At 55.1% G+C, this 20,111-nt stretch overlaps 2 protein-coding genes across 14 annotated transcripts in view; one reads left to right on the forward strand and one right to left on the reverse strand.

Annotated features, from left to right (window-relative positions):
• The first annotated feature begins 2,053 nt into the window (after positions 1 to 2,053).
• On the forward strand, positions 2,054 to 6,310 carry NKIRAS2 (NFKB inhibitor interacting Ras like 2). Of its 2 annotated transcripts, XM_059908323.1 has the most exons (4): positions 2,054 to 2,170; positions 3,175 to 3,282; positions 3,685 to 3,926; positions 4,569 to 6,310. In XM_059908323.1, exons 2-4 carry the CDS (start codon positions 3,189 to 3,191, stop codon positions 4,806 to 4,808), a joined length of 576 nt encoding a protein of 191 aa, XP_059764306.1. In that variant the 5' UTR covers positions 2,054 to 2,170; positions 3,175 to 3,188; the 3' UTR covers positions 4,809 to 6,310. The 2 variants fall into 2 exon arrangements, with proteins under 2 accessions (XP_059764306.1, XP_059764307.1); XM_059908324.1 differs by lacking the exons at positions 2,054 to 2,170; positions 3,175 to 3,282 and adding an exon at positions 3,289 to 3,488.
• Positions 6,311 to 6,719: 409 nt separating this feature from the next.
• Positions 6,720 to 20,111, reverse strand: part of ZNF385C (zinc finger protein 385C) — a 56,451-nt gene continuing 43,059 nt past the window's right edge. For 4 of the 12 annotated variants that reach the window (XM_059908307.1, XM_059908308.1, XM_059908317.1 and 1 more), the window contains 8 exons: positions 19,113 to 19,500; positions 16,189 to 16,337; positions 14,228 to 14,338; positions 12,743 to 12,908; positions 9,442 to 9,735; positions 8,712 to 8,908; positions 8,302 to 8,412; positions 6,720 to 7,778 (listed from right to left, as the gene is read on the reverse strand). In XM_059908307.1, the coding sequence (XP_059764290.1) occupies positions 7,545 to 7,778; positions 8,302 to 8,412; positions 8,712 to 8,908; positions 9,442 to 9,735; positions 12,743 to 12,908; positions 14,228 to 14,338; positions 16,189 to 16,337; positions 19,113 to 19,500 (1,650 nt within the window). In that variant the 3' untranslated portion in view covers positions 6,720 to 7,544. The remainder of the gene's footprint in view (positions 7,779 to 8,301; positions 8,413 to 8,711; positions 8,909 to 9,441; positions 9,736 to 12,742; positions 12,909 to 14,227; positions 14,339 to 16,188; positions 16,338 to 19,112; positions 19,501 to 20,111) is intronic. The other 8 variants (XM_059908311.1, XM_059908312.1, XM_059908309.1 and 5 more) reach the window with 7 other exon arrangements.

Consider the following 20,111-nt stretch of genomic DNA (forward strand, 5'->3'; position numbering starts at 1 on the left):
CGTAGGGGGCGCCACTTTACCCGTGGGTCGGAAGGGGGGATACAGGAGGGTGTTGCCTCTCTAGGCTTTGGCTTTCCTCAGTATTCTGAGAGCCTCGTTGCCATAACAACTTCCAATCCTAGAGAGTCTCCTGTGAGGTTCAGGGAGTCTGAGTTGGGTAGGGACGCGGTGACCCAGGACTCTGGAGAGAAAGAGCCCCCCACTACTACCTTCCCGACCTTGGAGTATGTCCACAGCTTCCTCCTGCGAAAGGCAAGAAGAGACACTCTGAATCCAGTTTCCCCAGCGTTCATCGGCCCCTGGAAGCCCTGACCAACCAAGCCAGGGGAACACAGGGCGTCTTCACACCGCGCCTTTCATCCCCTCTGGATCTCCAAGCACCAACTGGTTCATCACCCTAATGACGCTGACGCTTTTATGAGGCTGCTTTCATGTCAGCCGCCTGGGAATGCCATCTCAGCATTAAGCCTAGGGAGGGTGGCACAGGGCCCCAGACCCTGCCCTGGAGTTTATAAGGCAGCTCGCGGGGTGAGGTCCCTGCTCCACAATGTCCTCAGTGCTCCCAACCCTCATATAAACTCTGTGCTCAGCACGCTTGTCTTGCCAAATGCAGTCTGGATTGGGAACTCAGAGAGGGCAAGGACACAGCCCTTCGTAGTACTCCCCTTCACCCAAACCAATAATTTTTGTGGACTTGAATTAAATTGGGGTTTCCTGAGGTTAAACTGGGGGAGTTTGAGGTTAAAATTTTAAAGTTAAAGGGTACTAAAATAAGAATGGGTCAAGGGAATTTTAGAAGGATTTACCCCACCCCCCCAGACCCATGACGCCTTCGCTTCTCCAGTAAAACAGTCTGTGCCATTTTCCATAGGCCGCTTGCATGGTTCTTCCTATCACAGTGCTGAGGGAGCTGAAATCACACCTAGCACTGGGGAGCGGAGGATGGGAGAGGCTCAGGGGTTTGGAAGAGAGAAGTCATTCATCCAGCCAGTCATTCAGCAGCCCTCTCCTAAGTACCTACTTTGTGCTGGGTTGGGAAAGCGCAGACTCAGACCGTCTAACCTGCTTGCCAGTGGCTCATGGCCTACAGTCTAATGCAGGAGGCCCATCTGTCTTTAACCATCTTCCTCCTTTGTGTTCTCGGCATCTAAAACTCCCAAGTTATCACCAAGTCTTGTTGATTCTCTTACCAAATGTCTCCCAAATCTATCTCCTTTCCATCCCAATTCAGATTCTCATCATTTTTTGGAAAACTTGGAATACTACCATAGTCTAACTAACCCCAAGTCTCACCTCTCTCCAACCTTCACTCTTTTACCAGAGTGACCCACTTAAAAGCAAAAACTGATCATGTCACTTCGCTGGCATAAGTCCTATCAATGGCTTTCCACTGCTGTTAGGATACAGTTTGAACTCTTTGGCCAACACACAGGCCTTTGATTATTTGGCTCCTTTCTACCATCAGTAATGAACCCAAATACTTGTAGTTCCAGTAAACGCCATGACTCTTGCCGTATTTCCTCCACCCTTTCCTCCCACACCCTTCAAACTTCAACACGGACCTGACCTCTTCTAGGAAGGTTCTGCGGAGAACGTGATGCCCACTGCCCCCAAGTTAAATGCCCTTAGTTGTGCTCCCATAGCACCTCTGTAATAGTTCTTACCATGCTGTACTATAATTGTTGGTTTAGATGTCTAGCTCCTCTAGATGGTAACGTTCTAATGGGCGGCAACGGTGTCTAATTCCTCCGCTTTTTCTCAGCACGTGGTCCTGTACCTGGCACAGAGTAGGAGCTTAGAAGACATTGGATGAATAAATGACTGAGTAAACAAAGTGTTACTGTAGTAGCCTTTAGAGAAAGAACATATGGGCATCTGAGGCACCAAAACAGCACCCGGCCGGTCAAGGGAGCCTAGAACCCTGTGCCCTGGCGACCACCCAGCCCAGGTCCCGGCCGTCATTTCCCCGCCGGCCTCTGGAGGCGCTGTTCGGCTGGCGCCCGCTCTCCGCCACCAAAATAGGTCTTGCGGGATGGAAACTACGGGGCGGGGCCAGACGGAGCCCGGACGGACCCGGAGGAAGATCCGAGTGTTTGCGGCCGTGCTGCCCCACCCCTGGTCCCGGCGCGCGTAGAGGGGCCCGGCCGGGCTGCAGCGAGGGTCCCAGGAGGTACGGAGCTGGGAGGCCGGGATCGACCACTGCTTCCGGACGCTTTAGGTGGCAGGATTCCGATTCCCTCTGGAAGCCCTCTCGTGGGGAAATCTGTTCCGGAGGCCCGCCTAGCAGTCTCTCTTGGGGTATCCCTTAATTGCGGGGCTCACTATATGAGGCCCCTCGCGGGGAGGGGGATCTGTACTAAGAGTTTCCTCTGGAGAGGTTTCTGTTTAAGATCCCTTTGGGGAGTGATCTCTGTATCTCTCCTCTCGGGGTGGGGGGGGGTGCTCCTTGTCTGGGGCTCCTTCTGGGAAGCCTGTGTTTGGGATGCCTTCGAGGAGATCTCTGTTTGGGACCTCCAAACAGAGAAGGGATTTCTGTGTCTAGGCCTTATCTGGGTTTGTCAGCCCAAGAGAAACAAAATTTTTCTCTTTTCTGAAGCGTTTTTTTCCTTAGATTCTTTCACTCTTTTGTTTCTTGTCTGATGTTTTCCATCTTAGCCATGGCCTTGCTGGGAATTCGAGGGAACTAATTGTCTGGATAAGCCATACGGGAAAGCAAAATGTTCTTCCTAATTGTTCACTCTCCCCAGGAAGAGTGGTATAAGACAGATCCACACAAAATAATAGTCCTGCTTATTTCTCCATGGGGTCGTGGTTAAAGAGACGGAGCTGAGCCAGAGCTCCCTTCAGCAACTGGTCCTCCACATCCTGTGCACAGAAAGGAACCTGGCTAGTGGTTCCTTTAAACCAGCGACTCTCTTCCCCCTTTATGGCAACGCTTACCGAGCACCCGCTCTGTGCCAGTTACTGGCCTCATACTGGGAATAAGATGGATAATATACAGCTAACTGTCCAGTAGTGTATATAGACACATCACTTCAGTACACCCTGCCTAGGGTAGCAGACAGGGCCGAACCCCTGAGGCCATGCGTCCACTTCAGAACTTGCGTCCTCAGTCAAGGGAAGTTTGCCCTCGGTTTTGATCCTGCCTCACCCAGTGTGCTTCCGTTCTTCAAGGTTGAAAGCTAAGCATGGGGAAGAGCTGCAAGGTGGTCGTGTGCGGCCAGGCTTCTGTGGGCAAAACTTCAATCCTGGAGCAGCTTCTGTATGGAAACCACATAGTGGGTGAGTGTTGCCGGGCGTGAGGCGTGGTGGAGGAAGTGGAAGAATGAGGAGAGGATTTGATCACGACACGAAAAGGCTAAAGTTCGCTCCTGCTGGTCATTGCACCGAAAGATCCCAGCTCTACAACACTGAGGACATCTGGAAAGAGAAAACCCAATGTCCGAGATAGGAAGGAAAAACTTCCGCGTCACACTGTGTTTAGCAAGGTATCAGCGTGAGATTAGAGCTGTTCCCCCAAGTTATTCCAGTCTGGCCAGACTCGCAGTCTTTGGCCCTCTCTCCTCAGCCCCCATGTTCCTTTCTCTCCCTGTCTGGTTGGCCTGTTGTTAGGATATATTCAGTCACTCATGTTCCCAATCTCTTTTCTCCCTAGAAACAAGTTTTCTCCTCATTTTGTCCCAGGTTCTGAGATGATTGAGACGCAGGAGGACATCTACGTGGGCTCCATTGAGACTGACCGGGGGGTGCGGGAGCAGGTGCGTTTCTACGACACCCGGGGGCTCCGAGATGGGGCTGAGTTGCCCCGGCACTGCTTCTCCTGCACTGATGGCTATGTCCTGGTCTACAGCACGGACAGCCGAGAGTCCTTTCAGCGCGTGGAGCTGCTCAAGAAGGAGATTGACAAATCCAAAGACAAGAAGGAGGTGTGTGTGGGAACCCTGGTGGTGAGAGAGAGTGGGCCCTGGGCTGGCTTTGGGAGGCCTGGAAAGGCTCTGTTTTTCACTTATTTGCCAGGACGTGGGTTTAGAGCTGGAGGGCGGAGATGGAGGCCACTGGAGGGTGTCTTCACCCCTGAAGGTGGCCGTATGTTGAGGCAGCCCAACCAAAGAGGCTTCTCCAGTTTAAGATGTCCCCACTAGTCTTTCTTTATAATGGTTCTGTGCTCTCCCCTGTGAAGGCCCTTTTGTTCTCAAATCCCGCTTTAAGCTGCAGGCATTCTGGAAGCGCTTCCTCACCGGTTACTTAGCCAGCAACTAACTGACTGCCAGTGGTGATCAGGCATTGGTGACACAGGGCTTGTAATGGAACTCCTCCAGATGGAGGCCCCCGTCCACAGTTTCTAATATAGGAAGAGGTGAGACATCAGCCATTGAGACTTCCCCTCTCCTAGGACTCCGAGGTGGAAACGGTTGCTTTTTCCTCTCCTTCCTCTGTTCAAATTCTGGCCTCCATCTGGCACCCCCTCCAGGAGTTCCATTACAAGCCCAAGGTGGTCACTGGCCCTCACAACCATTCCTGAGGTCCATGCTACAGCCACAGGCCTCTACTCTGTCCCTCTTCCCCAGGTCACCATCGTGGTCCTCGGCAACAAGTGTGACCTGCAGGAGCAGCGGCGTGTAGACCCGGATGTGGCCCAGCACTGGGCCAAGTCGGAGAAGGTGAAGCTGTGGGAGGTGTCGGTGGCTGACCGCCGCTCACTGCTGGAGCCCTTCGTCTACCTGGCCAGCAAGATGACCCAGCCCCAGAGCAAGTCTGCCTTCCCTCTCAGCCGCAAGAACAAGGGCAGTGGCTCCTTGGATGGCTGAAGAGCTGCCTTGCCAGCCCTGGAAGATGGGTTGAGGGGAAAGGGAGGGGGGGTTTTAGGCAAGCTGTCCTTCCCAGTCAAGGGGGGAGCTCCCCACTAGGCCAGGCAGCTGGGCTGTCCCAGGCTCAGGTCACTTTTGCTCCCTCCCAACTCTGGGAAATGCAAATAGTCTAGGTTAGCGGCCCCCAAGCCCCCCAGCCCCCATCCTGCTGTATCCTAACAGCAATGGAAAGCCATTGATAGGATTTATGCCAGCGAAGTGACATGATCAGTTTTTGCTTTTAAGCAGGTCTAGGGTGGTTTTGGATCTCTGTCCCTTCTACCAGCCCTGGACAGAAAGCAGAGCTGTGTGTGGAAGCGCCCAGTCTAGGGTCTGATTCCTATCGCAGGGGTCTTACACCTCCGGGTTTCCTGCCAATCTCACACACACACACTCACACGCTTACGGCACCAGCCTGGACTCTAGAGAAAGGGCATCCAGGTATCTCGTTTGTGTGTGTGTGTGTGTGTGTAGATGTGCACACGTATGTGTGCTGGTGTTCGGGGCGCCTCCTCATCCAACACCCTGACCTCTCTCCTGTCCTCTCCTGGGCTGAAAGAAGCTAGCCTCCTGGGAGCATAATTTTCTGTTTCAACTCTTCCTCCAGCTGCTTTGCTTCCTCTTCCTGCTCAGGGAGCATTTCCTTGGTTGAGGTGGAATGGAATGCCGACTGGGCTGGGAGTCACCAGCTGGCTTTGTGGCCCTGCGAGGCCTTTCCCCTCTCGGGGCTTCAGTCTTCTCATCTGTAAGGTGACGGCAGTTGCTTAGATGATCTAGATCCTCTCCAGCCCTGTGTGGGTTGTATACTGCCCATGGTTGGGCTGGCTGCGACTGTTCCCTTAGCTTCTCCCCTTTCAAGGTGCTATGCCTACGGCCCTGGAGGCTGGGACACTGCTCCCCGCCCCCCAACCACCAGGGGGCAGGAGTGCACTACCCACTCTAGTTGCCAGAGTGGCTGCCCAGTGCCCGATCAGCGGACCTCACAGCCCTGGGGACTGGTCGTCACCCTTTCCTATGGTTGTTTTCAGCTGAAAGCTGGACTTCTATTTATGAATTACCTGTGTTTATCTGCCTGCCACCATGATGGAGGCTGGGCAAGGTGCTCGTCTAGCCCTCCCTTCTTACCTCAGATGCCTGAACAGAATAAAGCCGACCAATAGCAGCTTCTCAGGAGCTGCCAGATCTCTGGGGGCTCAGAAGGGTGGTTACGCTTCCAACACTCTGTAAAGTGAGCTGGTAACCCACAACTTCCCATGCCCACTTCGTGCTTCTGATGTACACACCTAGCATACGTGAAGACACTACAGCCAGGTGACCTCCAGTACACGCCCCTTCTCCCCAAGATGGGAGAGGTGAGCAGGGTCAGGTGGCCCAGGCTGGGCGAGTTAGGGCGTGTACAGGCTTGGGCTTAAATTGATTTATTGATGCATTGGACACAATAAAACCACAACTGTTATCAAAAAGTTTCCCACCCTCCCCCCTTTTTCTTGTTCTCCCATTGGAAACAACTTTAAAAAAGAAAAAAGATACAGGTGGATACTGGCAAAGTCCCATATTGTGGGGTGAGGGTGGCAGTGCTGCTGGGGTGGGATGGAGGTCATGACATTAATTTTGACAGCATGAAAACGGGTCTTGACAGTGGCTCCGAGTGGATCCCAATACTCAAGAGTCACAGTGAGGGGGCCTTCGGATGCTCGTGGGGGAAGGGAAAGCTGAACTGAGCGCTAGGGGCCAGTTTGGGGTGAGGAGCTGGAAGGGAAAGCTCTTTGTTTGGGAGCCCTGGGGAGATTCAGTGTTAGCTGGGTCCATAGTCTGAGGGAGACCCAGTGTCACCCCCCTTCCCCCCCCACCCCCGCCCCGAGAGCTGGGATTCAGGAGGAATCAATGAAAGGCTAAGGGGAGAACGTGTGTGGGACTGGTCACTTCCTCTGTTAAAAACTGGGCCCGGCCAGCACATTACCCTCGCCTCCCCCGTTGTAGCCCCATCCTGTCAGAGCGGATGGAAAGCCCCAGAGGCTCGCAGCTCCAGCCACCCCTTGGCTTTGCCCCACTTAGCACTGCTCCCTTCCTCCTCCACAGTCTTCCACCACACCCCCATGGTCAGCTCGTCCAGGTAACCTTGAACCCATTCCATCTTGAGACCCTGTGGTTGGGCTGGCTGTGACTGTCCCCTTAGCTTCTCCCTAGAGACGGCCACCTCAACACCAGTGATTCTCTAGAGAATCCAGTGAATGGGGAGGGCCTCCCCTCCCCGCCCCCAGGGCATGGGAATAGAGGTCGGGGCTAGGAGAAGGTAAGATTCCTCGGACCTCGGGCCACGTGAGTATAGGTCTTGAGTGGGAGAATGAGAGCACCACAGGGCTGGGGCTAGGATTTTGCATAGATCTTTGGATTTTCCAGTTTGTTCCCCATAAATCAGGATGGGAAATGGAGGGGAGCCCAGGGCTAGCCCTAGAAGCCTGGGGAAGGGAAGGGTGCAGATGGATGGTCCTTGGGCCGGCGGGGGGCATTAGTTGAATCCCCAGTGCAGATTGAGTGAAGGGCTCTTAGCATTAGCCCAGCTCTTCCTAGATTGGGCAGGAACCCCTAGGCTGTAAAAGGCAGTCTCCTGTAGGATGTAGGGAACCGAGGCATCTTGGGGAGAGGAGGAGGGGGAGGGCAACTGCTGGGAAATCAGCCCCGGGCTCCCCAGGAGGGCTAATAGGGGGCAAAGACGATGGGTCCCGTGGCAGGGCGAACGGCTCCCGCTGGGGCGCGAAACAGAGCTGGGCCCAGGATCGGAGGCGGGAAGAGGGTGGCTGCCGTGGGCGCAGGCCGGAGGGCCAGGGGCCCTGGGAGGGCACAGATGGTTGCCGCCGCGGCGGGGATCGGGCTGGGCAGGAAGCGGGCTGCCAGCGTCTTGGTGAGTTGCTTCTGCAAGGCCAGTTTAGACTGCAGAGAAGAGAGGAAAGGACTCAAGTCTCTGACCCCAGGAAAATCCTGTCCCCTCCCTGGGCCCCCTCCTTGGGCTTTTTGCTGCGGGGGGAAAAACGTGACTGTCAGGATTCCAAACCTAAATCCTACTCCCTTCCCACCCCCAAACATTCATTCCAAAGGGCTTTCTCCACCACCTGCCTTCCTGCCTGGAGGGAGGAGAATCTTAGGATGGGCCAAGGGAGGAGGCTATGGGGAGCGGGGGTGGAGATGGTCTCCAGGAGATGCACGCCCACGCCTCGCTCTTGCCCCTGAGGTTACTACCTGGGCCCACCTCCCCGGAAATGTTTCTGAGCAGATCCCCAGACAGCCAAAAACCCAACCCCAGCTCTTTCCCTGCCCAGGCAGCCTCCAAGCGGGGTGGCTTCCTTCCTGCCCCTCCTCCCAGCCCCCCAGCTGGCCCTCCCTTCCAGCCTACCCTCTCCCCGTACCCTCTCCCCTCTGGACCTGGGTCCCAGCTCTGTTGCCCGGAGACAGATACCTTGAGGATACTCACAGCCAGCGCTGCGTGCTTCTGCAGCTTGCTGTGCTGGCTGGAGGGCTTGGGGGGCTTCCCGGCCAGACGGTCTTTGTGCCTCCTGCTGCTCAGGTGCTAATGGACAGACAGACAGACTGGGAACAAGATGAGGAACCCAAGGACCCCAAAACTACGGCTAGCTCACCCTTCCTCTACCCACAATTCACACACCTAATGCACATGGCCCTGGAGTGGCCCTGGGAAGGGGAGGTAAGAATTGGCCTTCGCCTTCCAGGAGCCTCGCACCTCTTCCTCCACTGCTGCCTGCTCTGCTCTACCCACCTCCTCCCCGCAGGCTCCCTCCTCCAAGCCTGGCGCTGGGCCCACCCCCCTCACCCCTGCTCCATCCCCGATCCCAGCCGCACTTGCCCCACCTGCTTGAGTTGGGTCTCTGAATTGACCTGGAGCTGACAGAGAGCACAGTGGAAAGGGGGCCTGGGCCCCTGCCGGCCCCCGCGGACCCCTGTCACTCTCTTGGCCTTGTGTCCAGCTCCTCCCCGGGGCGCTGCGTGGCCCCTGCCCCTGCGGGGAGCGCCCCGCTGACCTTCTACCATCCACCGGTGCTTGGCTCCTGGAGGGAGGAAAGAAGACAGCTTGCCAGCACCAAAGAGGGGCTTCAGGGGCCACGGAGACCCCCTCCAAACCAGGTCAGTTTGGCTGCCCCCTGAAGCCTCCAGGCTGCTCAGCACTGCCAGCCCCTCCAGCCATGTGAGATCTCTCTTTCCCTCCCAAAGGTCCTCCCAGCTGTTCTCATTTCATGCCAACATCCCCCAAGGAAGGCCTCGTTGCAGAGTAACAGGTCAGCTTCCCTTTGGCTCTCATCCCAACCCAGTTCCCCTGGGTCTGATACAAGGAGAGATGGGAGGGGTGTCTCCTGTCTTCTGTGATGACCCTTCAGTTCTTGCTGCCTCAGACTTCTCTTCCCGATCCGATCCTCCCTCCTCAAGCATTACCGGGAGGACCCGAAATGCCCGCCCAGCCACAGCTGAGCACAGCGCCTCTGTCACCTAGCCCTGGAACAAAGTGCCCAGAAGCTCTAGCCTGCCCACATCTGGTGAGGGCCATCTCCTTCCCGGGACTCGAGCTGGTGGGGGGCGCACTGACCTGTGTTGTGAGCCTGAAGCTGGGAGGCGGAGTTCACGGTCACCTTACACGTGGGGCAGTAGAGGCGCCCCTTCTCGCTCCTGCCTTCCCCACTCACACCACTTTCCACAGCAGCTGCCGCCGGTTCAGACCCTGGCGCCTCTCTCCCAGGCTCTGGGGAGCAGGGTGGGCAAGAGGAAGAGGAGGAAGAGGAGGCAGCATCCAAGAGGTCTGAGTGGGCCGGCTCCCTGGGCGTGGGTTCCGGACTCAGGGGTGGCTGGAGTTTGGGACCAGGAGGAGGGGCTGCAGGAACTGCTGGGGAGATGGAAGGCATGCGGTAAGAGTGTGAGGCCCAAGATGATTCTCGAGACCACGATTTTAAGCACAGATATTCTGGGGGTGGCATGGCAGATTGGAAGGGTCCCTGGTGTAGGGATGACCAGCATTGAATTCCAGACTCCCCACCAAATCACTGGGCAGACTTGGGCCTCTTTGGGCCTCAGCTTTCCCACCTGAAATGATAAAGTTGGATCCAGTGGTCTCAGAGAACCCACCCAGCCCTGATGATCTACAGTCATTAGGGAACTGTTAAATATGTGGAAGTCACCAAAAAGATGTGCTAGAATATTCATGGAGCACTATTCATAGCAGCAGAAAACTGGAAACTATCCAAATATTTGTCAACAGGAGAATAGTGAAAAGCATTGATGGGTCATGCAATGGAATACTACATGGCAATGAAAAAGGACAAAATACAGCTACAAGCAACAGCAACTTATGATGTGGTTATATCCTGATAAACCCATCGTAAGTTGAAAATATCATAAGTTGAAAATGCAGGTACTTCCCTGGTGGTCCAGTGGTTAAAGAATCCGCCTTCCAATGCAGGGGACGTGGGTTTGATCCCTGGTCAGTAAACTAAGATCCCATATGTTGCAGGGCAACTGAGCCCACGTGCCACAACTGCGCCCCGCAACAAAGAGCCCTCCCACCGCAACGAAAGATCCCGTGTGCCCCAACTAAGACACAACACAGCCAAAATCAATCAATCAATAAAAAGGAAGGAAATTTTTTTTTAAAAATGCATTTAATACACCTAACCTACTGAACATCATAGCTTGACCCAGCCTACCTTAAATGTGCTCACAACACCTACATTAGCCTACAGTTGAGCAATATCATCTAACACAAAGCCTGTTTTATAATAAAGTGTTCAATATCTCATGTCATTTATTGAATACTGTGCTGAAAGTGAAAAACAGATTGGTTGCATGGGCACAGAATGGTTGTAAGTGTGTCAGTTGTTTACCCTCCTGGGCACGTGGCTGCTGCTGACCAGCATCACAAAAGAGTATGCACCTACCGTACATCGGGGTCCCCAACCCCCAGGCCACGGATCGGATTGGTACCAGTCTGTGGCCTGTTAGGAACCCGGCTGCACAGCAGGAGGTGAAAGGCGGGTGAGCGAGTGAAGTTTCATCTGTATTTACAGCCGCTCCCCACCGCTCGCATCACCGCCTGAGCTCCTCCTGTCAGATCAGCGGCAGCATTAGATTCTCATAAGGAGCGCGAAGCCTACTGTGAACTGGGCATGCAGTTCTAGGAGGTTGCGTGCTCCTTATGAGAATCTAATGCCTGATGATCTGAGGCGGAGCTGAGGCGGTGACGCTAGCGCTGGGGAGCGGCTGCAAATACAGATTATCGTTAGCAGAGAGGTTTGACTGCACAGAGACCATAATAAATCAATTGCCTGCAGACTCATGTCAAAATCCTATCAGTGGGGGGCTTCCCTGGTGGCGCAGTGGTTGAGAATCCGCCTGCCAATGCAGGAGACACGGGTTCAAGCCCTGGTCCAGGAAGATCCCACATGCCACGGAGCAACTAAGCCCGTGGGCCACAACTACTGAAGCCCAAGTGCCCTAGAGCCCATGCTCTGCAACAAGAGAAGCCACCGCAATGAGAAGCCTGCGCACCACAACAAAGAGTAGCCCCCACTAGCCGCAACTAGAGAAAGCCCATGCGTAGCAACAAAGATCCAATGCAGCCAAAAATAAATAAATAAATAAATTTCTTAAAAAAAAAAAAAAAGTCCTATCAGTGAGTGGCAAGTGACAATTAAGCTGCATCTTAACGGAGTAGACTGGACATAAGCAACACACTTCAGGTGTCACTGTCTCCCATCACCCCCAGATGGGACCATCTAGTTGCAAGAACACAAGCTCAGGGCTCCCACTGATCCTGCATTATGGTGAGCTGTATAATTATTTAATTGTATATTACAACGTAATAATAATGGAAATAAAGTGCACAATAAATGTAACGCACTTGAATCATCCTGAAACCATCCCTCCCTCCCGGGTCCGTGGGAAAATTGTCTTCCGTGAAACTGGTCCCTGGTGCCAAAAAGGTTGGGGACCACTGCCGAATATTGCTAGCCCAGAAAAGATCAAAATTCGAAATTGGAAGTCCAGTGTCTACCGAATGCATATGGCTTTCACACCGTTGTGAAGTCAAAAAATCATAATCCGAACCACCATGAAGTCGGGGACCATCTGTATATCATTAACCAAAACCAGGTGAAATTGATCTCTGGTGAGAAAAGTCAGGCTCGTAGTTACTCTGGGGGAGGGGTGTAGGTGGTTGGATGGCATCACCCCCAAACTCATGTCCATCTGGAACCTCAGAATGTGATCTTATTTGGAAACAGGGTCTTTGCTGATGTAATTAGTTAAGACGAGATCGTACTGGACTAGGGTGGGCCCTAATCCAATGACTGGTGTCCTTATAAGAAGATCATGTGAAAGCACAGAGACACTGGGGAAAATGTGATGTGAAGTCGGAGGCAGAGATCGAAATGAGGCATCCACAAGCCAAGGAGCGCCAAGGATTGCCGGCAACGACCAGAAGCTAGAAGAGCGGAATGAAACAGATTTCCCCCCCACCCCCGTGGCCCCAGAAGGAACCAACCCTGCTGACACCTTGCTTCAAACTGCTGACCTCCAGAACTGTGAGAAAATACATCTCTGTTATTTTCAGCCACGCAGTTTGTGGTCATTTGTCATCACAGCCCTAGGAAGCTAACAACAAGGTAGTGACCGGGAGGGGACCCAAGGAGGGGCTTCTGGGGTGCTTGTGACACATTTCTTCATCTCAGCAGATCCAGACTGGAAAATCCGTGGTGCTCTACACATGTGATGTGTGCCTTTCCCTGCACGTATGGAATACTCCAACACAAGCAGGAATAATAATAAGCAGAAATCGCTCAACCCCTTGTCAGAAGCCAGATTTGGAGCGGGATGGGGGTGAAAAGTTTAGGACTGACCTTTGCTCTGTGGCTCTTCAGGGGCTCCACTGGCTGGAGTCGGGGATGGGGACACCGGCGTCCCATCCTGGGCCAGGGTTTGCGGTCTCTGCTTGCTCTTGGCGGCTTCGACAGCCTTGAGTTTTCTGGCGTGTTTGTGGCCTTTGTAGTGTGCTTCGGCCTGGTTCTGGGGAGGGGAGGGCATGGGGTCACCATTCACTGGCTGAGTCCACCTGCCCCATCCATGAGCTGGCGCTGGGCAGGGGGCAGGGCAGAGGGAGGCACGGCTCCGGCCACACAGGGGGCGCACCCTTGTCATCATCACAGCATGTGTGTGGCCCTGAGGTTTACAGAATGCATTCTCATACACGAGCTCCCAGGCAAGCAGCCACTGGCTTCAAATTCTGCCTCAGCTGCTTATTAACTGTGCATCTTTGGGCAGGTCCCGTCACCTCTCTGAGCCTCAGTTTCCTCACGCGTAAGCTCTGTGATGATAACACTGATTTCACAGAGTTGTGAGAATTAAAATGAGAACATGAATGACAAGGGCCTAGTACAAACAGTAGGTGCTCAATGAATGTTAGTTACCAACAGGTTTGTAAATGCACAAGTGGAAACACAGAGCAATCCCCACACTTTCGGGAATGTGCACCTCAGATCATTCATCCCTTTGTACATTTTTCCAACAAATAGTTATTGAACATTTGCTATGTGCCAGGCACTGTGCTGGGCCCGGTATGAGGAAGACAACAGTTCCTCCCTCAGAGTGAACTCTCTCTGTCCATCACTTACATGACTCACATAACCTGAAGACCTGGAGGGACCCTCCAAATCTGGCCTGTCCAATAGGGGTCCCTTCTTGTTGCTCCCAAAAGTAGGAAAGACAGGCCCCCGTGGCCCCTCCCTGGACACTTTCACCAGAGCAGGGAAGGTCCACTCTCTAGGGGCGGGTCATGGTAGAAAGCATGCGGACTATGGGGTCAGCCAGGCCTGGGTTCAAATCCCAGCTCTACTTACCAGCTGTGTGGCCTCATGCAAGTCACTTAACCTCTCTGAGGCTGAGTTTCCTCATCTGAAAAGTGGGGCTGATGATAGCACCTCTATCCATCTCACAGATGTATCATGAGAACTCATTAAGAGGACGGGCATGAACATATTCTGGAAACCCTCAGGTGCATTAAGAACTCAGCTCTGGACCGGGAGCCGATGGTGGCCCCTGGGACCCGGAGTAGGGAAGGGCAGCCTTCTCTCTGGCAGAAGGGTCCAGAACACAGGAGAGAGGCATAGGGGAGGGAAATGAAATCCCAGGGGGATGGGATGGGACGGGGCAGAGGAATCTGGAGAGAGGAGAGGATGGGATGGATAAAGGACCAGGAGCAGCTCTTCTGCAACGAAGGACAGAAAATACGGACCACAGTCCCTTTGCCACCGCTATTCCTCCAGGAAAGACCCCAGAAGCCCAGTCTCCAGCCCCCTCCCCAGCCTGTTTCCACTACTCCTTCTCACCGCTGAGTTGAACCTCAGGTGACAGATGTTACAGGAGATGAAGAGCTTCTTCTTCAGAGGGGAGGGAACCCCAAATGTGTGACTGATGACAGCTTTCTGGACCGGGTCCATCTGTGAAGGGGGTGGGAGTGCACAATAACTTTGGGGTCAGCTCAGTAAGGGCAGGGGGCGGGGGGTGGGCACTGCAAAATGCCAAAAACTAAGACTGTTGAGGACGGCAGTGATCAGCCCAGAGGAGGAAATTTCCCATGTCTGTGGATATTAGACAGAGAAAAAGAAACAGCCTCTTCCCTGGCTGACTTTCTCTGTCAGCCTAGGCTTCTGCTTAGAGGCAGGGGGATGGCCAGGATGACCTCCATGACCTTGCGAAACAGAACCATGTGCTGGTGATCATGCTGGCGTCTCTTGCCGCCCCTCTGGTCTCTTTTTTTCTCATTCACAAGAATCACAACTATTGGGACAGAGAGTTGGGGGCAGGCAGAAGCAGAGAAAGGAATTTGGAATTTCCTCTCCCATAACCCAGACTTGTGCTGGACCTGCGGGCTGGGGGAGATAAGGCTTATCACTTCTGTCACTGTCACCGGGTCTGAGAGGGAGAGGGACAGCCATGGCCCAGGGGCGGTGGGGGGCTCGGGGGGGCAGCAGGGGCAGCAAGTGGAAGCCAGAGGAGGGTTCCCTGAGTAGTAGGGTCGTGTCTCTGGCATATTAATTTGCATGTTTTTTTCTTTTCCTTATTTTAAATAAATTTTTTTTCTTCTGTCAAACCAAGCTTTTATGTTCCCTTTTCTCAGGGGCTAGGTTGTTGGGCCCAAAGCAGAAGCTGTCTGGGCTTGCTCGTCAAGAGGAACTTTCCAAACCTTCCTGAGAGAGGAGAACAGAAGCTTTGAGAGAAAAGCATGGTTTCAGAAACTTCCCTGAGAAGAGAAAGAGGCTCTAACTCCCACAGCACCCAGGGTGGGGGCGTGCAGAGGACAGCACTTCAGAGGAGAGGGGCCTGCAGGGCCCCCAGTAGGAGGACGACAGCGGGTTGACCCCCTCTTAGGGATTATGTGCCTGAACAGTGAGCATGTCAGCAAGTGACAGCAGGGACGGAAGACCAGAGGACCCTCCCTAAATGTCTCAGGCTCCTTAGGACGTTTGTACAACCCTGGAGGGTGGGAAGGAAGGAGCTCCCAAGGGTGACTGAGATGGAATTTCCTACCATCTTGTCAGGATGGGGTGGGGCTCATCAATGATTATATTTGATTTTCCAAATTTTTTAAAAAAGGGGACGTACCTTATAGCTCATGTAGTGAAGTAAATTTCATATTTACACACATACACACATGGAAATACATGTTTCCGTGTATACAGACTAGTAGGCAGACACACAGCGCATAAGCTTACAGGCAGTTACAAATTACAGAGACAAGTGGAAAGATACACACTGGCATGCACACCAACGGCACGCATCCACAAACTTACCGTCACCCAAACCACGCAAAAACACACACTCAGAGGCCAGACACACACCAAACACATACAGAGTCGACACAAAGACACAAAAAAACTCTCAGATACACAGGCACATACACTAATTACAGACAACTACCCAGGCACAAAGAGTTTGTAAACACACATGCACAAACTCACACCCACGAATAACAAAGTCCTATAGAGACAAACTAAAACAGAAAGGCACACCCCAAGTGCACACAGACATACACAGATCATCCACAGACATCCCTACAGAGAAACTCAAGTGAAACCTGCAGTTCACAGGCCCCCCGGGGCCCAGCAGTAGTTGCTGGGGGAGGGGGTGATACCATCCTGAATCCCTGGCCTAAGTGGGAGCTGGGCCCCATTTCAGGAGCATCTGGTCACTCTGGTGACCAGCTTCTGAGAGCTGGGCCCTTGCAGCCCCCCTTCCCCTCCACCCCCATGCTCGGCTGCATGCCCCCCACCCCCAGCCCAGCCCGTACCGTGCTGAAGTTGGGGAAGAGACTGAGCGGGGTGGCGCCATTGAAGTGGAAGGCGAGCAAGTGCTTGAAGTCCAGCGGGGGCTGCAGAGGCCTGGCGGCCAGGGGCAGGGAGGCCAGCAGGGGGCTGGGGGTGCTGGAGGCCGGGCCTGCTGCAGGAGGAAGAAGGGCAGGGTCTGAAACGGGGAGCCACGGGGCTCACTCCTCCCTCCGCAGCCAGAGCAAGAGGCTGATGGGCTTCTTGGGTGTAGAGAGAGAGCAGAAGCCCCTGTCTCCCTGTTCACAAAGTAGCACTGGCCGAGCCCAGGGCGATGACAGCCCATTTCTGTGCCTCTCCTCTCCACAACTGGGGAAGCAGAAGCAGGGAGTCCACAGTTCCAGGCTGCCAGCCCAGAAGGATGACCGCCAGCCCAGAAGGATGCCCACCACCCCACCCCACCCATAGGGGCAGCATAACGACCTAAATGAAGCCCAGAGGGGAGTCAGGGCCAAGGGAGTCAGGCCCCCTGACACACACACCACCACGGAGACTGCACGATGCACTGGGTTTCCACTTTATTGCAAATTAAACCCAAACCCAGGAGGCCTGGGGAAAGGCCAGCCCCCTCCCCTCTCACTACCTACCCTGTCCAGATCCCCACGTGGTTCACAGCAAGGGCTGACAGAGGGGATAGGAAACCCACTGGAATCTGAAAAGATGTGTTCCCCAGCTCTGGTGAGGCCCCAGCTGCTTCCTTCAGGAGGCAAAAAGCCCTCCGACATCCCTGCGTTGGGCCTGAGGCTGCTCCTCGGAGTCAGCCAGTCCAGCGCTGTGGTTTTACAGTCTTTGGTCTTAAAGGTCTGAGGCAGGGGCCCGGGTTCAATCCCTGGTCGGGCAAGTGAGATCCCACAAGCCAAGCAGTGGGCAAGAAAAAAAAAAAAATCTGTTGGGAATTCCCTGGCAGTCCAGTGGTTAGGACTCTGCGCCGAGGGCCCGGGTTCAATCCTTGGTCGAGGAACTAAAATCTAAAATCCCGGCGTGGCAAAAAAAAAAAAAAGTCTGAGGCAAGGGCAGGGGAAGGCTAGGAACTTAGAGAGCAACCAGACTTTGAGGAAGAAAAAACTAGAAATAAATTTAGTCCACCTGGGACTTTTTTGGACCCTGTCATTACAAAACCAAAAGAAGTCCTTTTAGATTTCGTGTATTAACACTGTGAAAGATAGGATAGATTTATTTTACATTTATAGATGTGTATGTCGATATACACAGCCATATACAGAAAAGCCTCAGGCAGCCTACTGGTGAGGAGGGCACCACCACTTCCCTTGAACTGTTAGCTTGTGCACAGAGAGGGTGCTGTGCTGTGTGTCAAAAACAAGGGCGGTCATCTGCTCTTCAGTCACATCTGAAGAGATGTTGCTAGAAGTGGGGGCCAACAGTCAAGGACCCAGTCTCCTCTCCTTCAACCCCTGAATTGTGCAGACCCGGTCTTACTCCCTCCAACCAATAGCCCCTCAACTTTTCTAGGATCAAAACTTAGGCTGAGTTCAGAGGGAAAGGGGTGAGCTACTCTCACCAAACTCTGGAAAGGTCAGGAGTGATATTTAGGGTGACCCAGACCCTAGCACTTCTGCCCACTGGCCCGAGCCCCGCCCCCCCCCCCGATCCAGCCCCTCCTCCACAGCCCACGGGGCCGCGTTAGTACTCAGCGTGGAGCACAGGAAGCCCGGGGAAGGTGGGTGGGAGGCCACAGCTAGGAGGTCAGCTTGGGTGCAGCACAGTCAAGTCCGGCTTGGCCCTTAGAGAGCCTAGGGCCCCGGGCTGGCTGGACAGAGGCGAGGAGGCCGCCCTCACGTGAGCTGCGAGCCCAGGAGCCCCTCGCCCCACCCACTCTCTAGGAACTCCACCGCCAGCGCAAAGTCAAACTCGCGCAGCGGCGGCCCATCCACCGCGATCTTCACCGCGGGGCCGCCCCGGCCTTCCCCCGCCCCGCCCGGCCCCCACCACCGCAGCTCCCGGCTGCGGCCGACCTTGTCCAGGAGGCCGGCGCCCGCGGGCAGCGCCAAGGCCAGGGAGGCGAGGGCGGCGAAGTCGGGGAAGAGCTCGTGCAGTTCAGAGCGCGCGCACGCCAGCTTGGCGCACAAGGCCCGCGGGCCCAGCCGCCCCAGGCTGCACACCACGCGCTTGAAGAGCGCGAAGTCGCCCAGCGCCCGCTGGCGCACCACGGCGGGGGCGAAGGCGCGCAACAGGACGCGCAGCGCCCCCTCGCCGTGCGCGCCCAGCTCCTCGGGTGCCTGCGGGTAGAGGCGGGGGTCGAAGATCGCCGCCAAGGCGGCCACGGCGTCCAGCGAGGGCCCGGGGTAGGAGTCCCGCAGCCCCCTCCGCATGGAGTCCAGGAAGGCCCCCCGCAGCCGCTCCAAGCCCTGGACCGCAGCCTCGGAGTAGCCCACCAGCTCCACACCGCGGTAGGTGCAGCGGCCGCGGCCCAAGTCAGGGCTGGAGGTTGCCAGTTCCTGCAGGAAGCCCTGGAGACGCGCCCCAGCTGAGCTGCGCTGCGCTTGGAGGGAGGCTGCAGCTGCCGTCACCAGCGGCTGCAGCAAGGCCAAGTCCGGCTCTTCTGGCTGCAGGACAAGGGCGAGCTTCTGCACGGACGGCAGAGCATCCAGCAGGAGGTGGGTGAAGGCCACAAAGGTGAACTGGCGCAGGGCGAGGGCCAGTGCCCTGGTTGTAGGTGAGGCTGGGGCAGAGGCCTCCAGTGTGGGCACCAGGCAAGGCCAAGCCTCAGCCACTGCTTCCACCACAGGCAGCAGGGAGGCCCAGGGCACTGGCCGTGGTCCTGCCAAGTCAATAGCTGCAAGGTCCAGTGCCGCCCGGAGCTCAGGGACCACGTGGGAACTGGGGCCACCGTGGAGGCGGAATAGGGCATCCAGCACACTCTCATATTCACCTAGGTAGGCAGGGGGCTTGGGATCTGTCCGGCCGGGGAGGCAGTGTAGCTCCATGAGCAGTGGGCAGGCGGCCTGGAGCTGCGGGCCCACGCTCCCCAGGCGGTCACTGGGGAGGCTTGAGCTGAGCCAGGCCAGCTTGGATGCAGACACGCCGAAAGCCTGCAGAATGTCCAGGAGTTGGCCAGCGGTGGCCTCGCCTTCCTGTAGCTCCACACTGCCCAGGAAGGTGGCGGCAGGCTGGCCATCGCAGGGGGACACCGAAGTGGCAAACAAGGCCAGATTGTGGGACTCAGGCCAGTCCCGGGTCTCATCCAACACCAGGCCCACATACGGGGATGCCTTCAGGCGTTGGCAGGCCTCTGTGTGCAAGACACTGGCAATGGCCACCTGGGACAGCCAGGGAAAGAAAGGGAGGGAGGACAGAGTTAGGCTTGTCCTGAGAAGGGGAGGCAGGCAGGGTGGGGTGATAGAAAGAGCACAGGCCTGGGATCGGACTAATCCTAGCTTTGCCACTTACTGACTGTGTGACCTTGGGCAAATCATTTCACCTCGCTGTTCATCTCTGTTTCCTCATCTCTAAAACCAGGCTAATACCTGCCCCCAAGCTCCTCAAAAGGTTGTTGTGACTCATATCTTAGTGCCCTGACCAGGGATTGAACCCGGGCCCTCAGCAGTGAAAGCACGGAGTCCTAACCACTGGACCGCCAGGGAATTCCCATCGATGTAATTTTGTGTTGTTGTACTTATAAGCGTAAAAAATGCTTTAGGAACCATAAAGATTCTACAGCGTTTTGTGTGTGTGTGTTTTTCTACAGCATTGCCCCTGTCAGCCTTATTCCTGGGGGTCTCCCTCTGCTGTGCTGCTCAGGGATTAACTGATAGACACGTTGACTCCCTACCAGTTACACAGGGCCCCAGCTGTGTACTGTTTGTCATCTCTCTGGGGGATGAGATCCAACTCCCCCACCCCCTTACCAGCCCCCAGGACTCATACAGCC

The sequence above is a fragment of the Balaenoptera ricei genome, chromosome 20 (assembly GCF_028023285.1).
Source record: "Balaenoptera ricei isolate mBalRic1 chromosome 20, mBalRic1.hap2, whole genome shotgun sequence".
Lineage (NCBI taxonomy): Eukaryota > Metazoa > Chordata > Mammalia > Artiodactyla > Balaenopteridae > Balaenoptera > Balaenoptera ricei.